The sequence below is a fragment of the Camponotus vicinus genome, unplaced genomic scaffold, assembly GCF_025532165.1.
Source record: "Camponotus vicinus isolate PSW18456_S1 unplaced genomic scaffold, iyCamVici1.0 SCAF_12, whole genome shotgun sequence".
NCBI classification, from domain to species: domain Eukaryota; kingdom Metazoa; phylum Arthropoda; class Insecta; order Hymenoptera; family Formicidae; genus Camponotus; species Camponotus vicinus.
Genome location: NW_028141948.1, coordinates 2,282,918 through 2,303,840, shown reverse-complemented (window position 1 = coordinate 2,303,840; position 20,923 = coordinate 2,282,918). Strand labels below are relative to the sequence as shown.

General features: G+C 30.0%; 1 protein-coding gene across 2 annotated transcripts; it reads right to left on the bottom strand.

The window, feature by feature from the left end:
* Nucleotides 1-17,063: 17,063 nt before the first annotated feature.
* LOC145963088 (uncharacterized) lies at nucleotides 17,064-20,711 on the bottom strand. Of its 2 annotated transcripts, none has more exons than XM_083084743.1 (5): nucleotides 19,859-20,711; nucleotides 19,229-19,379; nucleotides 18,646-18,849; nucleotides 18,430-18,508; nucleotides 17,064-18,321 (listed from the first exon to the last, which is right to left on the bottom strand). In XM_083084743.1, the coding sequence occupies exons 1-3, from the start codon at nucleotides 20,420-20,422 to the stop codon at nucleotides 18,662-18,664; spliced, it is 903 nt and encodes a 300-aa protein (XP_082940869.1). In that variant the 5' UTR covers nucleotides 20,423-20,711; the 3' UTR covers nucleotides 17,064-18,321; nucleotides 18,430-18,508; nucleotides 18,646-18,661. The 2 variants fall into 2 exon arrangements, with proteins under 2 accessions (XP_082940869.1, XP_082940868.1); XM_083084742.1 differs by having other exon boundaries at nucleotides 18,451-18,508.
* Between the last annotated feature and the right edge of the window lie 212 nt (nucleotides 20,712-20,923).

The following is a 20,923-nucleotide window of genomic DNA, read 5'->3' as shown; positions in this document are numbered from 1 at the left end:
TTATAACTTTATAAAAGCTTACACCTTTACAAGATTATAGCTTTAATTTAAAAATCTTTTTCTTTAATTCTCTCTTATTTAAATATAAATAAAAAAATATAAATAAAAACATCAAATTAATTGTTGCGATTAATTGTTTAATTTAAATTATAATAAATATATTTAATATTTAATATATAATTACAAATAAATAAATTGCTTACCAGAAGGTTGCTCTGCCGGAGCCCGATGCCTCTCCTAGGCCTCCTCCTCCTCCTCTCAGTCTTAGACGCGCTATACTTAACGGCACTCCCGCACTCACGAGCGATATTTTTATATCGCTATTTTCGTTATTTTACGCGCGATACTGAACGGCAATCCCGCACTATTTCGGTACGATTAAAAATTTGGTCGCGCGATGTATATATTTAATATATATATACTTTCAACGACACTCCCGGTTTCGGTACGAGCGAAAATCCCATTTTATTTACGAAAATCAACTTCGAGCCAACAGGTCGGGAATGCAACGATACAACGAGCAAAGATTAGGCCCGAACCAGAAAGAAGACGAAACGATTGAGGGAATAGAAGAAAATAAAGTTCACCAGCTCTTTTTCGCGCATAATTATCCTATCTCGTATCGAACCTGGACCCGCTAAGCACGATTTCAGGTGCTTCGCCCGGAACACGAAGTTTCCCGCGATTGCAGGACATGGCTACACCAGGCTGGTAGACGGCAAAAGAAGAGGATACCCACATTTTTTAAATGCTAACATTCAGCAATTTAGAAAATGGGGAGGCAACCCCTTTTACCGAGCGAAAATCGTGCCTAGGGGAATCCACTCGACTCCTCGACAGGGTTAACACACGCAGTGCGTGTGGCTGTAGACGAGCAAAGAGAAGGGACCCATTGACGACCATTCCGAGCAATCGATCGAGTTCTAACTAATTCGGGCCGAATCACTTGACGAAGCACGAAGCACGAAGCGCGAGTGTACGTTGCATAGCAACGTGTGCAAACTCGAAACATCTCAGTTAGTTGGAATCGGAAGTAGAGACTCGTGACAATAAATGAAATTGGGATTTTATATAAAAAAGTCCAAAAGTTCCGCGAAAACGCGACGATACAACGCGAGAATACTACAACGCGAAAACGCGGTAACGAAGCGCTTGTTATCCGCGGCACGTTGACGGTACCGACGACGCGAAAGGGTACTTAGCTTCCCATTCAGGCACCTTAAGATTTATCATAAATAGAAAAATTTAAAATAAACCTCAAGGCACCATCCAAGTACTAAGCCCTCCCACCGCGACAAGGTGTACCCCATGGGAGGGTTATATTATATATAATTTTATATATAATATAATACATAATTTGAAATTTATTTTGTAATATAGTACATAAATTTAAATTCGCAAATATAAACGATAAATATAAAGGATAAGAGAACATCTATTATATAAAGCAATGTTCAAAATAATTGATTTTAAATCTAATTATTGCGCGCAATTAATTTTTACATTTTTACTTTTAAATAGATATATTTTAATATTATAAATCGCGTAATTACAAAATAATTTATATTTCTTAGATATAAACTTTTAAAAAAATTTCTATTTTTTTATATATAAGATATTTAAATAAATATATTAATTTGAAATGTTTTATAAAATATAAGAAATATCTGAAAATAGTAATTAATAAAAAATTTTATTAATGTTTCAATTATTTTAAAATAAAATGAAATATTTTTTATAAGTATATGTATTATATATGTTACAATTTAATATCACTACTAAATCACAATGAAAGAAATAAAACGAAATGAGAAATATGTATATTTTGAATATATATACTATTGATAAATAATTTATATATTGTTGCGTCCGTGGAACGATATATATCGAATGCGCGCGACACAACCGATCGGCACACGCTCGCGCGTAAATAATAACGCGGTTTACGGTATACAAGAATTTTAATAAATCACGAGTAACATACAAGAATTCAGAATAAATGTAAAACGGATCACAGGTAGACGCGCGTCCGCACAGCTTGACAGCTGGGCTCAGAATCTCTGACAGTCGTTGTTAACATCTTGACAATGCGCGCGGAAACGATCTTTTTTCGTCGACGTACTTCCTGCCAAAAGAATTCAACGGGTGGCGAATACATCCAGAAGGACGGGACGCGGGAACGCGGGAACGCAACAATGTAATAAATAATGAATGTGATAAATAATTTATATTAATGACTTACATCTTATTGATCCATCCATTTCCAAAACCTCCTTTTTTCTTTTGCTTTTTTCGAGTTTTCCTCGTGGCACTTCAATCCTCGTTGCACTCATTTGAATTCCTCGTTGCACTTGCACTCATTCACGAAAAGTTCCTCGTTACACTTGCAATTGTGTTTAGAGGAAAAATTTGATAATATATGAAACGTCTCACATCCCTACTTTAGTGCTCAAGCTCACTGTGCGAATGATCGTAAGTCAGAAACATTACCGCGGTACTGTTTATATCGCCAAGGTTGACTATAAAAGGAAAGAATTTGATAATATACGAAACGTCTCACATCCCTACTTTAGTGCTCAAGCTCACTGTGCGAATGATCGTAAGTCAAAAACATTACATATCGCCAAGGTCGTCTTATATTATGTTATTGTTAAAATTTACTGTTGAAATATTTTATGAGTGATAATTATATATAATTCTCATTTATAAAATATCTGAACAATTATATTATTATGAAATATTTTAACATATTAATATATTAATATATCTCATATATTTAACACATTAATGTATCGTAAGATTAAAAGATTAAAGTAATGATACGTCGTAATATATAACTATTGTTTAATTAACAAGGATTGCCGATTAAGAAAATTTAAAGCATTGGTCGAAATTTATTTAATTCTAATAAGTATTGTTAGGGAAATTATTATAATAAGCATCACAATAATCGAAAGATAATAACAAAATTAATTCTTTTATTCCCTTTTATGTATTCCCTGTTTCAATTTTTATTCGCAATAAATAAATGGTTACGATTCGATAAAGATTTATCGTTGCGATACAGTTTCATGTCGTTTATCAAAAGTTAATTAATTTTTAATTATTAATATTTATAGCAAATTATGTTTCGATACTAATCGTAATCGTGTTTAGTACAAAAATTACAATATACGAAGCGTTTCTCATCACTACTTTATTACTCGAGAGTCACCGTGCGAATGATAACAAAGCCGTAATGTAGCGCGCTACTGTTTATATTTTATATTGCCAAAGTCAAACACCGTGTTATTGATAATTTGTTGCCGAAATATTTTATATATTATAAAATATACACTATCGCGTAATATTAAATTATAGAAGTATTTTAATTTATTAATTAAAATTGATTATTTATTAAACAATTTGCCCGAACTCACCACTCCTTCCCCACTCACCGCTTCGCCGCGCGCCTAGTATAAGGTTACAATCGGACGACTCTCGTTGCCTCACCCAAATTGGCCGATTTTCTTTAATTAATTTTTCGTTAATTATTATTAATATTGCAAAACAGAGCACATTCATTCTTAATTTGAGCCAATCTACCTTCACACTTCGGGACTACAAAAAGTTATCAGACATCCTGTATACATATCTTATAGTACGTAAAATACATATTTCGGCAATGAATTTTTAATAACATATAGATAGTGATACGAATAAAATTACTACATGTTCTATACGAATAAAATTACTTCTTTAATAATACATATAGTCAAATATATTTCGTGATAAAGTATAATTTATTATTTTAGATTCGTTGAAACCGTTCAAAACGTAACGATATATCCATCAGGTAATCATAATTTTACTAATCAGGTAATAATATTTTTAATAATATTTTACAATAGTAATATTTTTAATTAAAAAATAATATGAATAATATATAAAAAATGTATAAATCACTTACCACGCAATTTCATTACTCCGTATGTTGCCTGTCCTATATGCCTTTCCCAATATCCTTTTCCTCCCTTGTTCATCCATTGTTATTTTTTCGTGGCACTCACTCTCGAAAATACGACTAATTATAATTATGGAACGATTGTGAGATACGCACGAGATTGCACGGCATACCTCATCGCGGAATAATTATACAAGAAATGCACTTTATTATATTGTAAGAGATAGAGAACACACGAGGGACGTATTCGCTCGATATTTATGTCGGGCCAAATTCAATACTACTTATTAAATGCTATTTTCATTGTTGATATATATATAATATATGTATATTAACACAAATTATAAGACCGAAAGATTAATGTAATTGAAGTCATGATATGTAATAATCATTTAATTATTAATTCGATAATATACAAAGTATTTTGTATCACTATCTTTGCTCGAGTGTCACTGTGCGAATAATACCAAAGTCGTGGCATGTAAATATTAGCGCGCTGTTGTTTACGCCACCAAGGCCAAGATGTTATTGTCCGTTCATTGTCGAAATATTTTACATTCTTTAACAAATATATGCGCGAAATATTAAAGTATAGAGAAATATTTTAGATTATATAGATTAATTACATAATCATTTATTAAAAGATTAATGTCTTATCTTTTATGAAGCTTTTCGTTATATGTTAATTATTTAGACGATTCTACCATTCGACGTTTCAAAGCGCGCGTTTTTAATCCGAATTATATTTAAATGATTGAAAAATAGATGAAACGTCGGAAACGAATTATATTTGACTCTATATAAATATCAATAAAAAATAATTTTCGCTCGTAAAAATTAATTTCATATTAATTAAATCAAAATTGCACATAAATGCCACAGCGCGGTAGTTGGAGCGCACGAAAAAAACAATACTTCCTTCTTATTAATTGTTGTTTATTTCGAACTAAAAAACTACAAAAATAATGAATATTTCGGATCGTCTTTGATCCTTCCTCAGCACGATTAACAATATAAAATATTATATATATATAATATTATAATATTGCAATCACATAATATTTTATTATAATCTTCATTGCTGCAATATTTTTTATATTTAAAATGCTCTATATTATATAATACAATGTACTTAATAATATATTATAACATAATTACAAAATATATTATTATTATATTATTAGTAAATTTTATAATTCTTTGCAAGCTGTCTTTTTATATGTCTAATCATTATACGTCTCTGTCCAATGCATCTTTTTCTTAGAGTCTTCGGATTGTTATGAACTGTCGCACTGCCTCGTCCTAAAAACTGTAGAAACGCTTCTTCTTCTTCTTGTGATGTCCATCGGAATACTTTCTGTGGCCATTTGTTGTCTTCAGGCATTTTTAACAAATATTCATATTGTTGAAGTCTATTTTTCTTTATTCTTTGGATTATTGTTTCTTTTGCTTCATTTTACTCAAAAATATTAATAATTCTTTTTATTCAAAAATATTAATATAATAATATAATAAATATTATTATATATTAATTAAAATATTAATATAATAAATAATTAATATGAATAAATAATATAATAATTTTGGTATCTCTTTTAGTCTGACTCTTCCCCTTCGACCTGTCCGGCATGGGTGTCCCTGCCGGTAACGACGGCCAGTATTCATAATTCACTCTTATAGTTAAGATCGTCTTAAGTAAGTTGGAAAATATTATATAACTATTTATTATATAACTTATTTTACTAACTAAACGGAATCTTAAGAAGCAATCTAAGATATTTAAGATTATTTTAAATATAAAAATAGTCCATATATGAATATCGGCATGTGTTACCGCCGGCATAACTCTTAGGTTCATTAGAGTACTCAAACCTCCTCACCAGGCAAATGCCTTTGTTAAGGTAGAGATATATCGAAAAGAAAAAATTTTTATTTCTTATTTTTTTTCAATACAGGGTTTAATAAAAAAGTTAATGTAAAATATAATTTGAAATTTAATACAAAATAATTTATTACATGGAATAATTTATTACACGAAATGAAATTTAATACAAAATAATTTATTACATGGAATAATTTATTACACGAAAATGTCCAAAATATACGTATAATATAAAATTTACTAAAAATTTTTACATAGGCCAGAACGAAAATGATTAGCCGAGAATGATTAGCGATGATTAATTACGCGACATTTATTTTTAATAATAGATATGCAATAATAGAATTTAATGTAACGTAATTATATGTAACGTAAATAATCGTGATCAAAAAAGTCATTAATAAAATCATTTCTACGATTGTAGAAGAAAGTATTTGCATTACTGGCGCATTTTGCGCGGACTTATTAAAGACAATATTCAAAGACATGGAAAGAGAGATAAAGCTTCTAATGTATAAGTCAACGATTAAATTATAAGATAACGTTAAATTATAAGATCGCGATTTAAAATTCCCGAGAAAACTCGACGATTAAATAAATCGATAATATTCGGAATATCCGATTGCGATATGTATAATTTTTATAATATAATAATCGAAGCTTCAATAGACATTATAATCGCGCGCGATATAATTATTATCACATAAATGTAAAGATATTTCGACAGACAATTTGATGTCTGTAATATTTACGAATATAGTACTCACTGTCATTTACGAATCTTTACAAGATAAATCGCAATTCGAATTCACGAGAAAACGCGACGAATAAATAAATCGATAAAATGCGGAATATTTGATCGCGATACGTATAATTTTTATAATATAATAATCGAAGCTCTCAATAGACATGAGCGCGATATAATTATTGTCACGTAAATATAGAAAATCGAAGATGTTTCGACAAACATTTGAGGTTTGTAATGTTTGCGAATATACAATTCACCGACCGATATATTTGCGAATTATTATAAGATAAATCGCGATTTAAAATTCGCGATAAAACACGACGAATAAATAAATCGATAATATTCAAAATATTCAAATGCAGATACGCGAGTGACACCGTTAATATCCGATAAAAAGAGGAGCGACCTTAAAAATGGAGAACGATTAACATCTTGTTTCTACATCAGATTTCGCAAGATCAATCTGCGAAGAAAAGTTAAGTGATCCATTGAACATCGGGAATTCACTGTAGGAGGGAACGAATCCCGGATCTTCCGGACTATTCCCAATAGCAATGATTTCAGTAATAAATCAACGACAATTATCCCTCGTCATTATGTTCAATTCAGGAAATTGATATGCACGTCAGAAAACATGTTCTTCCATTACTAAGAAATATATTTCTTCATTGAAAATTAAATGGATATAACGATTTTTTTTATAGAAATGTGATTACGAACGATTATATTTATAAATAATAAAATACATGCATCATTGGAGTTTGTGTTAAATGTGCGAACACATAATTTGGGGTACCGTTTGCGCGCGCGAGACGAATTGAACCCGATAACAGCAAGATTTAAAAAATTTCAATTCGAATAGTGTGCAAAATAAAATAAATGAAATAATTTTAAATATATTATTAATTCTAGATTAATTCTCTAGATTCTTATTTTTATAACGTTTAAATTAATAATTTTTTTTTTTTAATCAATATCTTACTGATATAGGGGTACCCATTCGATTCGTCTCTAAATTTTTAAGTATTCGCACATTTTATGTAACATTCATATATAATTTCGCGTATATATAATATATCATATTAATAAAAATTATAAAAATATTTTGGATACGTTAATTTGTGCATGTATTTAATTATACATATATATAAAATGGTATATATCTAAAAACTAATTCTAAAATGGCGATGTCCAGTACCTGCAAATAGTTTCTTAAAAGAAACTAAAAACTAATATTAATATCCCCAGTACCTAGAAATAATTTTTCAAATGAGATAATTAATTAATAATTAATGAAATATATTCGTTCGTAATCATTTTTATCCAAAAAGTTAATAAAATTACAATATGAAATTACTTGAAAGATAAAAATTTATACACAACGCTATATCCATATTTTATCTATTATTAAATCTCTGGCATTAAATAATAATAATACCAATCCTAATAATGACAGAACATTTTTAACGAAGAAAAGAATAGATGCATTTCTCTCACATCTAAACATATATTATTTAAATTAATTCGATTTTAAAGAAGCGTAGGGCGTTCGTCGTTGTATTAATACCGAAATCATTGCTTTCGGAAATTGCCAGGAAAAATCGGGATTAATTCCATTTTTACAATAAAAATTCCCAATTTTTAACAGGGCACCGAACTAGACGTCGCGAATGGATCTTACAAGAACCGATGAGAAATAATTCTCCATAATGAAAATCGTTTCGACTCCTCGGCGGTACGAGCCACACAACTTTCATTAACGTTTATCTAACGAAAGGAACAACGATAACTCTTTTATTAAAATGACAATCTCGTCTAAGAACGTGAAAAGAACGCGGTAAAAACACGGTATTTTCGCAACTGTAATTTATAATTTATTTATGAATATTTTCCGATACGAAATTCGTAAATACACAAATATAACTGAAGAAACAAATTATTAAATTGATAATAATTAACTCGCGATTCTATAATATCGAAGGTGATCGTTTAATTTTATAAAGCTAATATTTAATCGTTGACTTAACACATCGAATCTTCACACTCTTATTCCATATTTTTATATTTAATTAGCGCAATATTCAGGAATATTATTTCACGAGAGAGGAACAGCGGTAAGATCCTTTATTAAAATGGCAATCGTCTAAGAATAGCGGAAAGAATGCGGAAATAAATATGATATGTTTCCGTAATTTATTAATTTTGCGAATATTTATTTCGGATACGAAATTCGTAAATACATAAATCGAATTGAAAGTAAATCATTAAATCCGTATAATAATTGACTCACAACTTCATAACATCGAAAGCAATCGTTAAATTTTGTGAAGCTAATACTTAATCGCTAACTTAACATCGACTCTTTATACTCTTATTCGATATTTTTTTACTCTTAATTAGCAATATTTGAGAATATTATTTGAGAGGGACGGCAATAAGATTCTTTATTAAAATGGCAATCGCGTCTAAAAACGCGAAAAGAACGCGAGAAGAACGCGGAAAAAGCACGGTATTTTCATAATCATAATTTATTTCATGAATATTCAGTTCTGCGCGATATGGAATTTATAAATAGATTTCGAATTTATTAATGACTCTTTGATATGAAAATACAAACAGTTACTCTTTTATGAATATTTCAAAAATATATACATTAGAATCCAATATGTTAATTTAATGAATTACTATTATATAATCATTATACTTATATTTTGGATAATTTTTCGTGTATTATTATTATGTAATTTTTGGTGTAATTTGCATAAGAATGTATTCATGATATTTCTTAAACACTAATAATTATGTACAATTTTCTTAATATTCCTGAAAAAAAAATTTTAATAATTTAGATTTTATTTTTAAAGCATTTTTAAAAATCAATTCAATTTCATTTTTTAAACTGAAATAAAGCCAAATTACAAATTTCTATAAATTGTATTAGACTGCTAACACGGCCATATTTCATATGGTAAAATATAAAACAAGAGCAACCGTTTATAATTGGGCAGAATTTATGCCGAGTATCACAGAATTTAATATAACACTGTCACTCTCGAAAGATGCAATTATAATTTATATAATTATTGCTTGTATATTTATTTTAATACTATATTTTAATATTTTATAACTGCTTATATTTATTTTTATCTCGTTGCAGTTTATATTTATTTTAATAAATGCCGGCAAAATGAAATGACACAATATGTATATATTAATCTAATCTGTATATGTATCCTGCCCAATTGTAAATGGTTATCCTGACTTTAGCTGTTAGCAGCCTATAATATATAATATATAAAATTTATATAATATAAAAATTTTCTGTACAGATTATCAATAAAAATTGATTGATACTATAATAATATATATAATTAATAAATTTTTATAGTAATGCATAATTTATAATAAAATATAAAATTAATATGTGTATAACACTTATCATATTACAAGTTATTTCATTAATTAATCATTTGGCTTTACATTAAGTTTAAAAACAATATCTACAACAAATTCTATAATGGATGAGCTATAAGAAATTAGAATAAGATAAGTGAATAAGATAAATACGCGTTATAAGAATAAATTAGCATCAGATGTAATTGATAAAATTTTTAATGTTCTTTTCAATAAATTAGATAAAATTTATACAAAAATAATCTTTTCTCGATCTTCTTTCTTTATAATTAAAATACTGCAATATATTTTCGCGATGCATGCAATACATTTCGAACGAATTTATTAAAAGTTATTTAATCTATCCTAGCTCATCCATTTTAAGGCAACGGATTTATCTACAATCTCTACCGTTACCTTAAAATTAAATAAAAGTTTTTGTCACTCACCGTGGCATTGATGTGCAGCAGCGGAGTTGTCGTTATCGAAACTACGTTGTCGTTAAAACTGCGTCTGTAACATACAAAAATAAAATTCATTTATAACAAAGCTCAAAATACAATCAATATTTCAAAAAATTATTATTGTGCGGAATTTCATATCCGGTGTGTAAAATAATAAGCAGATATAAACACGTATGGGAAGATTTTATAAATTTTGAAATTATTTTTTAAATAGAAATTTTTATATTTATAACAATCTTTCTCTCTAATTTTCTCTTTAATTCCTTTAAATTATAAAAACAAATTATTATGCGTATGATTTATAACAATTGATATACAAATAATAAATATTCACCATCCGGTTGCTTCGCCGATGCAAGATGCCTCTCCCAGGCCTCCTCCTCCTCTCACAATAGTTTGTTGGTCTGTAACATACAAAGAAGATTCAAATTGTAGTCACGGTCAAAAAATTATTATTATATGCATTTAATTTTATATCCGACGCACATAAATAATAAGCAGATAAACAATTTTATAAATTTTGAAAAAATTTCTACTAATAAGTAATAATTTAAGAATTCTATTAAAAGCTATTCGAACGTAGAAACTTTTAAATTACAGTTTTTATGTAAAAATTTCTCTCTTTTTACTCCCGACTGCTGCCAACCTACGGTTAGCAAAAAGACGGAGGGAGTATGCGTTTCACCGAGCTCGGATCGGTTTTGATCGCTATTTTCGATAACAATAATATAGTTCGGTGTCATCTTTTTGCACATCAGTTTTTTATTAATTCTCTTGTTTAAGTCATGTAAATAAAAAATCAAATTACGCGATTAATTACTTAATTTAAATCGCGCATACGCAATTAATAAATAATAATATATAAGCGATAATTTATTTACCATAGAGTTGCTTCACAGGTGCCTGATGCCTCTCCTAGGCCTCCTCCTCCTCTCACGTTGTTGACGCGCGATACTTTCAACGGTACTCCCGCACTCACGAGCGATATTTTTATATCGCTATTTCCGCTATTTTACGCGCGATACTTAACGGTTTTCGCACTATTTCGATATGATAAAAAATTTTCTATTTGATCGCGCGATGTATATACTTAATATGTATATACATTAGACGGCACTCCCGGTTTCGGTACGAGCGAAAATCCCATTTCACTCAAGAGAATCAACTTCGAGCCAACCGGTCGGGATTGCAACGATACAATGAGCAAGGACTAAGCCCAAACCGGAAAGAAGACGAAACGATTGACGGAAATAGAGGAAAATGAAGTTCACCAACTCTTTTTCGCGCATAATTATCCTATCTCGTATCGAACCTGGACCCGCTAAGCTCGATTTCAGGTGCTCCGCCCGGACATATTATGCCTCCCGCGGTTGCTATATGCTACACCAGGCTAGTAGACGGCAAAAGAAGAGGATACCCACATTTTTTAAATGCTAACATTCAGCAATTTAGAAAATGGGGAGGCAACCCCTTTTACCGAGCGAAAATCGTGCCTAAGGGAATCCACTCGACTCCTCGACAGGGTTAACACACGCAGTGCGTGTGGCTGTAGACGAGCAAAGAGAAGGGACCCATTGACGACCATTCCGAGCAATCGATCGAGTTCTGACTAATTCGGGCCGAATCACTTGACGAAGCACGAAGCAAGAGTGTACGTTGCATAGCAACGTGTGCAGACTCGAAACATCCCAGTTAGTTGGCATCGGAAGTAGAGACTCGTGACAATAAATGAAATTGGGATTTTATATGAAAAGTCCAAAAGTTCCGCGAAAACGCGACAACGCGAGAATACTACAACGCGAAAACGCGGTAACGAAGCGCTTGCCGTCCGCGGCACGTTGACGGCACCGACGACGCGAAAGGGTACTTAGCTTCCCATTCAGGCACCTTAAGATTTATCATAAATAGAAAAATTTAAGATAAACCTCAAGGCACCATCCAAGTACTAAGCCCTCCCACCGCGACAAGGTGTACCCCATGGGAGGGTTATATTATATATAATTTTATATATAATATAATACAAAATTTAAAATTTATTTTGTAATATAGTACACAAATTTAAATTCGCAAATATAAACGATAAATAAAAATATAAAAGATAAGAGAAAATCTATTATATAAAGCAATGTTCAAAATAATTGATTTTAAAACTAATTATTGCGCCCAATTAATTTTTACATTTTTATTTTTAAATAGATGTATTTTAATGTTATAAATTGCGTAATTACAAAATAATTTATATTTCTTAAATATAAACTTTTAAAAATATGATGAATAAAAAATTTCTATTTTTTTATATATGAAGTATTTAAATAAATATATTAACATGAAATATTTTTTAAAATATAAGAAGTATCTGAAAATATTAATTAATAAACATTTTATAAATGTTTTAATTATTTTAAAATAAAATGGAATATTTTTTATAAATATATGTATTATATATGTTACACAATTTAAAATCACTATTGAATCACAATTAAAGAAATAAAACGAAATGAGAAATATGTATATTTTGAATATTGTTACGTCCGCGGTGGCGACTTCGAGATATCGAAGCGCGTTCAACACAATGGGGCACTCGCGGACCGCATAAGATAAGACACTTTTAACGGAAATTAAAAACTTTAATTAGAAACACAGAATACACAAACAACAAATAATAACAGGGGAAATCTCGCGATAACGACCCGTAATGTAAAACGCGTCCGGATAGCTTGACAGCTATTCTTCGACTCAGCTCACCATCGTTGTTATACAACAATATATACTATTGATAAATAATTTATATGTTGTTGCGTTCGCGGAACGATATATATCGAACGCGCGCGACACAATCGATCGGCACGCTGACGTTCGTGCAGTAAATAATAACGCGGTTTAAGGTATAGGAACTTTAATAAACCACAAGTAACATACAAGAATTGAGAATAATCGTAAAACGGATCACAGATAGACGTGTCCGCACAGCTTGACAGCTGGGCTCAGACTCTCTGACAGTCGTTGTTTATAACAACATCTTGACAACGCGCGCGGAGATGATCTTCTTCCGTCGACGTACTTCCCGCCGAAAGAATTCAACAAGTGGCAAATACATCCAGAGGGATGGGACACGGGGACGTAACAATATAATAAATAATGAATGTGATAAATAATTAAAATATTAATGACTTACATCATATCTTATTGATCCATCCATTTCCAAGACCTCCTTTTTTTCTTTTGTTTTTTTCACTTTTTCCTTGTTGGCACTCCAATCCTCGTTGCACTCATTTGAATTCCTCGTTGCACTTACACTCATTCACGAAAAGTTCCTCGTTGCACTTGCAATTGTGTTTAGAGAAAGAATTTGATAATATATGAAACGTCTCACATCACTACTTCACTGCTCAAGAGCCACTGAGCGAATGATCGTAAGTCAGAAACACTACCGCGGTACTGTTTATATCGCCAAGCTTGACTATGTAAAGGAAGAATTTAATAATATGTGAAACGTCTCTCACATCACTACTCAAGATCACTGTGCGAATGATAATAAAGCCGTGTAACATATTAACAATAGCGCGATACTGTTTATCAAGGTCGAACACGGTGTTATTGATAATTCTCTCGTTGCCAAAACATTTTCTGTAATATATAATATTCGTGCGTGGAATATTAAATTATAGAAGTATTTTAATTTATTGATTAAGATTAATTAATTATTTATTAAACCATTGTCATGAAATCTTTCGTTATGCTAATTATTTGCATTTATAATTCGATTGTTTTACTTCGTGTTCTCTCATAATCCAAATTATATTTATTTAATTATATTGTCAAGTAGAACGATAAAGTAACACGGATGAAATATATTTGTGACTCTAAGCATTAAAATAATAATTATTGTCCGTAAAAATTGCAACGAAATGATTATTTATTACCTTAGATTTCTATCATTTTGATTTTTGATTAAATTGTACACATCGCTAAATATGCATTTTAAGATCTATCGTCGCGACACAATTTTACGTATATAAAATTATTAAGTAATAATCATATCAAATTATATAATATCTTATATAATATCTCTATAATTTCTAATATACTTCTCAAATCACGCGTTTAGAAAAGTAATTTGATGAAGCTTCTCGCATCACTATTTTGTTCGAATTCATTTCGCAAATGATAATATAACTAAAACATGTAAATATTAATGCGTTATATGTTGCAAAGATCGGACGCGGTATTATTATTAATTTATTGCAAAAATATTTCATATATAGCATACATATACGCGCGAAATATTAAATTAATTTAGAGAAGTATTTTAAATTATTGATTAATTTACTATACGATTGTTGTATTACGAATCTTTATATTAATCTCGACTTTGCGATTTGACTGTCAGACTGAAAACAATAACGAAATAAGCATATTTAGTCAAGTTAATATTTTTTTTGTATAATATCTACATATATGTTATGATTATTATATAAATAAGACATCTAAATAATTTTCTTTTTTTAAGAAAGGAAAAGAGAGAAAGAAGAAAATGACTCGCAGTAATATTAATTACAATTTCGAGAACTTCCTCTGATTATTTGTTATAAATATAAACGCCAAGCACAAATTAAGCATGTAAACAAACAATACTTTTACGGATCCCTTTTATATAAAGCAGTGTCCAAAATAAATGATTTTGAGAAACTAATTATTACGCCTTATTTATATTTTTATTTGTCCGTTGAACAGATATTTAATATTATCAATTGCACAATTATCGAAAAAATTTTTTTTGAGTATAACTTTTAAAAAGTGTAATGAATAAAAAATCTAATTCTTATATATAAAATATCTAAATAAATATATTATAAAAAATATTTTATAACGTATCTATTAAATGTTAATATTATTATAATTAAATATTAATATATTATAATGTATCTCTCTATTAAATGTTAATATATCCATAGTTTTCATGTATCTCGTATAAAAATATTTTATTTTATTTTATAATTTTAAATATTTGAAATTAAAATGTGGAATGTATGTTATATATATATTATATGTGTCTTATATATTACATATACGTTATATTGCATGATAATTTAGAATGAATCACTATCCAGACAATGAAAAAAGAACAAACAATGTTTATTATGTGTGAAAATAATATATAAATATGATAAATAATAAAATTACTTACCGCATATGTGTGTGTGTGTTTCGTACGTTGCCCAATGCTTTTCCAGATCTTTTTCTTTCTCCCTTGTATATATTCTTCACTGTTTTTTGGTGGCAATCATCCGCGTATATATATATATATATATACGATTAATTACAATTAGTAGAATACGATTAATTACCATAGTCTAATACGTGGGACATTTTGCATGCTATTCTCGATCGCGGAATAATCATATGAAATTCGCACTTTATTATATCATAAGAGCAACATTTATACGAGATTAAAATTAATAATATAGCAGTAATAAGCAGAGCGAATAGTACTAGTACTGTTGATGTATGTATATATAGTATATATGCATAAAAACAATACAAATCTCGTAAGATGAAAAATTAAAGTAATGAAAAATCGTGACATAACTATTGTTTAATTAATAATTAATTTATACTTGCTTTTTAGAAAAATTTAATCAAAAGATACTTGTTAATTATAATAATTATAACGAATTATGTTGCAATATTAGTCACGATCGGGTTGGAAAAAGAATTTGATAATATACGAAGCGTTTCGCACACTACTACTTTATTATTCGAGTGTCACCGTGCAAATGATGACAAGGCCGTGACATGTATAGTGCGCTTGCTATACGTCGCCAAGGCCAAACATGATATTATTGATAATTCTCTGCCGAAATATTTTACGTACTACATATACACGCGGAATTTTAAATTATAGAGGTATATTTTATTTTAAATTAATTATTAAACGATTGATGTATCATGGAACCTTTTGTTATGCTAATGATTTGAATTTATTCGATTGTTTTACCGCGCTTTTCCGAAGTCAAATTTTATAATATTTAGTTTTGCATTTTAAAAGACTGACTTAGAGCGAGCTAAATAAATAAATAAATAAATAAATAAATAAATGATGTTGAGAGAAGAAAAAGAAGACACATAAATTAATAAATAATAGCGTGAAAAGAGAAAACATACTAATATTTTTATATAATAAATTATTATTAATTAAATTATTTATATTTTTATTTATATTATTTATATTATCAGAGAGACATATATGTTACCCTCTGAGAACATTCGTGTACATTGGCTTTGTAGTTCATGTCCACGTTTTTAATGTTCACAGAGGGAGTATCGCTTCCAGGGATCACCTAAAAGCGGGCCATGACATCTCTCAGTCTTCACTCTGATTAAGAACGTTATAAGAGAATATCAATTATCTTTTCACATGTTTATTTTTTTATATTTTTTAAAATATAAATTGTAGAGAAGAGATATAAAGACAGCATTAAAAAAAAGAGAGAAAAAGATCATTTTTATATTCACTTCAATTACATGTTTATATAACTTTTAGTATCCATTTTCTTGAATTAATTAAAATACATAACATTCCATTCATCTTAAACTATTATCTGTAATGGACAGTAAAATAATAAAAAGGTATATTCTGGAAATATTTTATTTTTTTTACACGAATATATTTTTTCATTTTCATGTATCTTGTGCAATGACATAAATGTGAAAGAGCGTATCACAGTTTTGAAAACGTAATCGTAGTCGCTAGTCACATCATGTTTGTGTATTAGTAACATAGTATATGATATATATGAATATATAATCTATAATTTATAATTATATCTTACACATATCACATAGAGAAAGACACAAGAGGCAAGATGGTCACAGGTATAAGCTTATGGAGGGTTCGTTGATACAGATACACAATTATATCTTTTGATTATGAAAATACATTTGGAATAATTTTTTTTTTAATTATTTACAATCTTGAAAATTGAAATCTCAAAGTTACAATCTCACCTGCATTTTTGTGCATGATGGTTCATTATTATGACTTTCATAGAACAATTTTTATAACTCTTCTTGAATTTTTTTATGTACTAATATATTAATAGATTTTTATGTTATAAAGAGAATATGTATAAATGTGTATTAAAGAAATATAATAAACGTTGTATACACGAATAAGAATATTAAATCGTTGTACTGTTACTTTGAAAATGCACATGTATTTATTCTATTTAATATATAAGATCTCGAGGAAAAGATGCAGTAGAATATTTTTAAAAAAATAGTTATTTCTCAGATTAACCACAACAAAAACGGTTGTGGTTATCGTTAATTTAATAGTTGTGGATAAATTTAGAAATACTATTTTCTAATGTATAAATTTTTTATCATAATTATTAAAAATATGGTACGCGTGAAATACCATTACGACAATAAGATAATAATGATTTATTACATTAATAAATCATTATTAGTTAAGATGTATAATAATTGTAGTTAATTTTTGTTTGATTATGTGTTTTAAAATATTGTATTATACAACATGAAAAATAAAGATTATTTTATTATATGCATACTAGTCTTAATACGTGCTATGATAATACGGTAAGTTTTTAATCATGCTTTGTAATATCTTTTGATTCTAAATTTTCATTCCATATATTAATAATTTTTTTTTAAATTAATATCAAGATATTTAGTTAAAAAGTAGAACGGTGAGCATGTAAAAAGGGATCGCCGCAAGATAATGCCCTATACTTGTGAAGTCGTCAAACGGATTATATTGAAGGATACAATTGTGGATCTGTTACTCAGCGAAGGATTTTCCATGAAAGACGTTGCACGAATGTAAAAAAAAGATTATTGAACGTGATCGTTGTGCGTTGCATATGACCTGTTGACAAACAAAAATCTCATTGACTGATTTAATTCAATTTTTTCAAAATGTATCGATACGTCACTTTTTATCTAACTGTAAAAATTATTTTATTAAAGAGCATACCATGTAGTTCAAAATGCCTACCCTGTTAGTGTTGTCATCGATGCAGATGCAAAGAATTCGATGAACTGAAAAAATACCACTGGAAAAAAAAAATAAAATGTTTAATCTATCATTTATCATATATAAAGTGACATGTTTTTCAAGGAAATAAAAATTGCAAAGATTACATCATATGTCGAAAGAGTACAACTCGAAATAAATGTAACGCATCTCTACCTATCCTCGTGCCGCCTTAATGACGTCGGATTAAACGGGTACGATGATGAAGAGCATTGATGACAATCCCGATATCTTCCTCCGATTCAGCCGATGGACGCCGCGTCAACCGACTTGGTGTACCACAAACAGACGAAGTAGCAACTTGCTTCGCTTGTGGCGTTGGAAACGAGGAGCGGCGGATGAGCGGGGGTGGTCGTGCTCCTGAGGATGGATAATTAAATTTATTCTTACATCTGCCGCTAATCGAATTAAAATGACCTTGTACTGCTTGCGATAATCTGCATTCGAGGTAGGTACTTTTTTGCCAATAACATTTCAATCATTAAAGATATCATTTCAAAAAAAAGTTTGACAATTAATAGAATTAAATATAAATGGAATATACACTTTTTATTTATTATTAAATATTTCGAATTATATTAATTTGTAATTATTATAAACTATATTTTATATAGTTTATCTATTTATTATAGGCTAATCTATGTAAAATGTAAATTAATCGATTTTTTATATAGATATCTTTCTTTTCCTGTATAATTGTAGAATATTAAAAAATTATAATTAATTATTCCACACATACCTAACAAACGTAAAGCAGAACGGGGTGTTCCAGGTATCTCAAAAGACCTTTGACTCCTAATTAATTCTCTTAAAATGGGACGTCTTGTGGCGGGTAGGTCCACGCTGGAGGAGCACCTCCGTGAGATAATCGTGCCTGCCCTAGACGAATCCTTATGCATTTTTGAAAAGAAAAGGTGCAATAGTTTTTTCACGTATGCGTGTCTATCCGAGCATCGAGAGACGGTCTTTACTAGCTCCGCGAGGAAAAGCGAAGAGCTTATCCGTCGGTCTCTGCCGAATATCGCAATTAATTTTGTGTGGTGCAAGATTATTGAAAACTTAATTCGAATTTAAATTTGAAAACGTGCAAAAATCGAATAGTGAATAATTAAGAATAGTGTAATTATATGCGTTGAAATAAAGTATCAAATGATATGACTTTATTTTTAAATAAATATTTGAAAAATTAGAGAACAATATGTAAAGTCATATTGTATTATTTTCAAGAAGCACGAGCAGAAAATTTTAAAAACGTATATTTTTTTCAAAGAGATTTTTCACTGACACAAGTTATAACATACAAGGACATTTTAATGATACTAAATTTCAACGCAAGAGGTAAAAATTTCTGTAATATGTGGCACAATACTTTTTCTCTGGCGAAGCGTATTCGCAGTACTTCAATGAGAGCAGCTATGACTGATACGAGCAACATCGTCACGAGTATGTGACCTGCCACTGTGACGGACTTCATCTGACGCGTCTTCAAGATCTCTTCAGCGCTTTCTTTCAGTTCTTCGTCGATGCCTCTCTTGGCTACACACGTTTTCTCTTCATCCTCTTCATCCTCCCTGCTATCTTCTTCTTCTCCAGAGCCGCTGTCATCATCGTCGTCATCCTCGTCATCATCGTGCTCGTCCTGCTTGTACATGCAATTTTCATCGTAATCGCTCAGAAAGACCGACATCAAGCGATCCTTATATTGTAGATTCGGGCAGCGTTTTAATTTTCGATGATCCATCGGTGTCATGAGCTCTTTTTCTTTCTCCGAGTTAGCCAGGTCACTGACATTGTTTTCATCCCCGTTTGGATCTTGATCGGAATAACTCGTGTCGAATAATAGCCGCAAAGGCAAGAACAGAAGCACCCCGAATATCGTCAGTATCAGTAGAATGCTAACGTTAATGCCCAATGACAATCGTTTCTCCGTCATTCTGCCAAAGTGTCGAGATGCACCGCGTTGTTTACTTAAATATTTTCAATTCGCAGCCGGTGCAAAGTCTGTCGTACATTTCCATGGCAACGCGGCTCAGGCATTTAAACTTGCGTGGCTTCCTCCAATCGAAAGCTAATCAATATACAATTACAAGTCGATGCATAACTATTGACTTTGCAAATTCAATAATTATTGTCTCAACAATGATATGTGCACGCGACGATGATGCACTCTCGTATCTCTCTCCTCGTCTCGACGCAACTGTTGCGCGTCGGGCAAGCAATTCCAAGTGAACCTGGACGTTGTCTGTAATATTGATTTCTCCAGGTGGACCAAGCACGTACGCGCAAGTCTGCCTCGCAAGATCGCTCGTCGGTGGACACCTCGCACATGTCGGTAATTAGATTATGCTTATGGTGAACGGATGATTTGCCACGGGGTTTTGAGCACATTGAAGGACGGCCAAGAATACTTGCGAATAGGTCAGGTATTATTGGG

Bases quoted from the DNA above. Each gene is read 5' to 3' on its own strand.
- LOC145963088 (XM_083084743.1), bottom strand. From the start codon at position 20,422: ATGACGGAGAAACGATTGTCATTGGGCATTAACGTTAGCATTCTACTG. The intron at 19,380-19,858 runs GTATTGTGCCAC...AAAATGCATAAG, and splicing joins TACGCTTCGCCAGAGAAAAA to GATTCGTCTAGGGCAGGCAC. The intron at 18,850-19,228 runs GTATGTGTGGAA...ATCCATCCTCAG, and splicing joins TTCTGCTTTACGTTTGTTAG to GAGCACGACCACCCCCGCTC.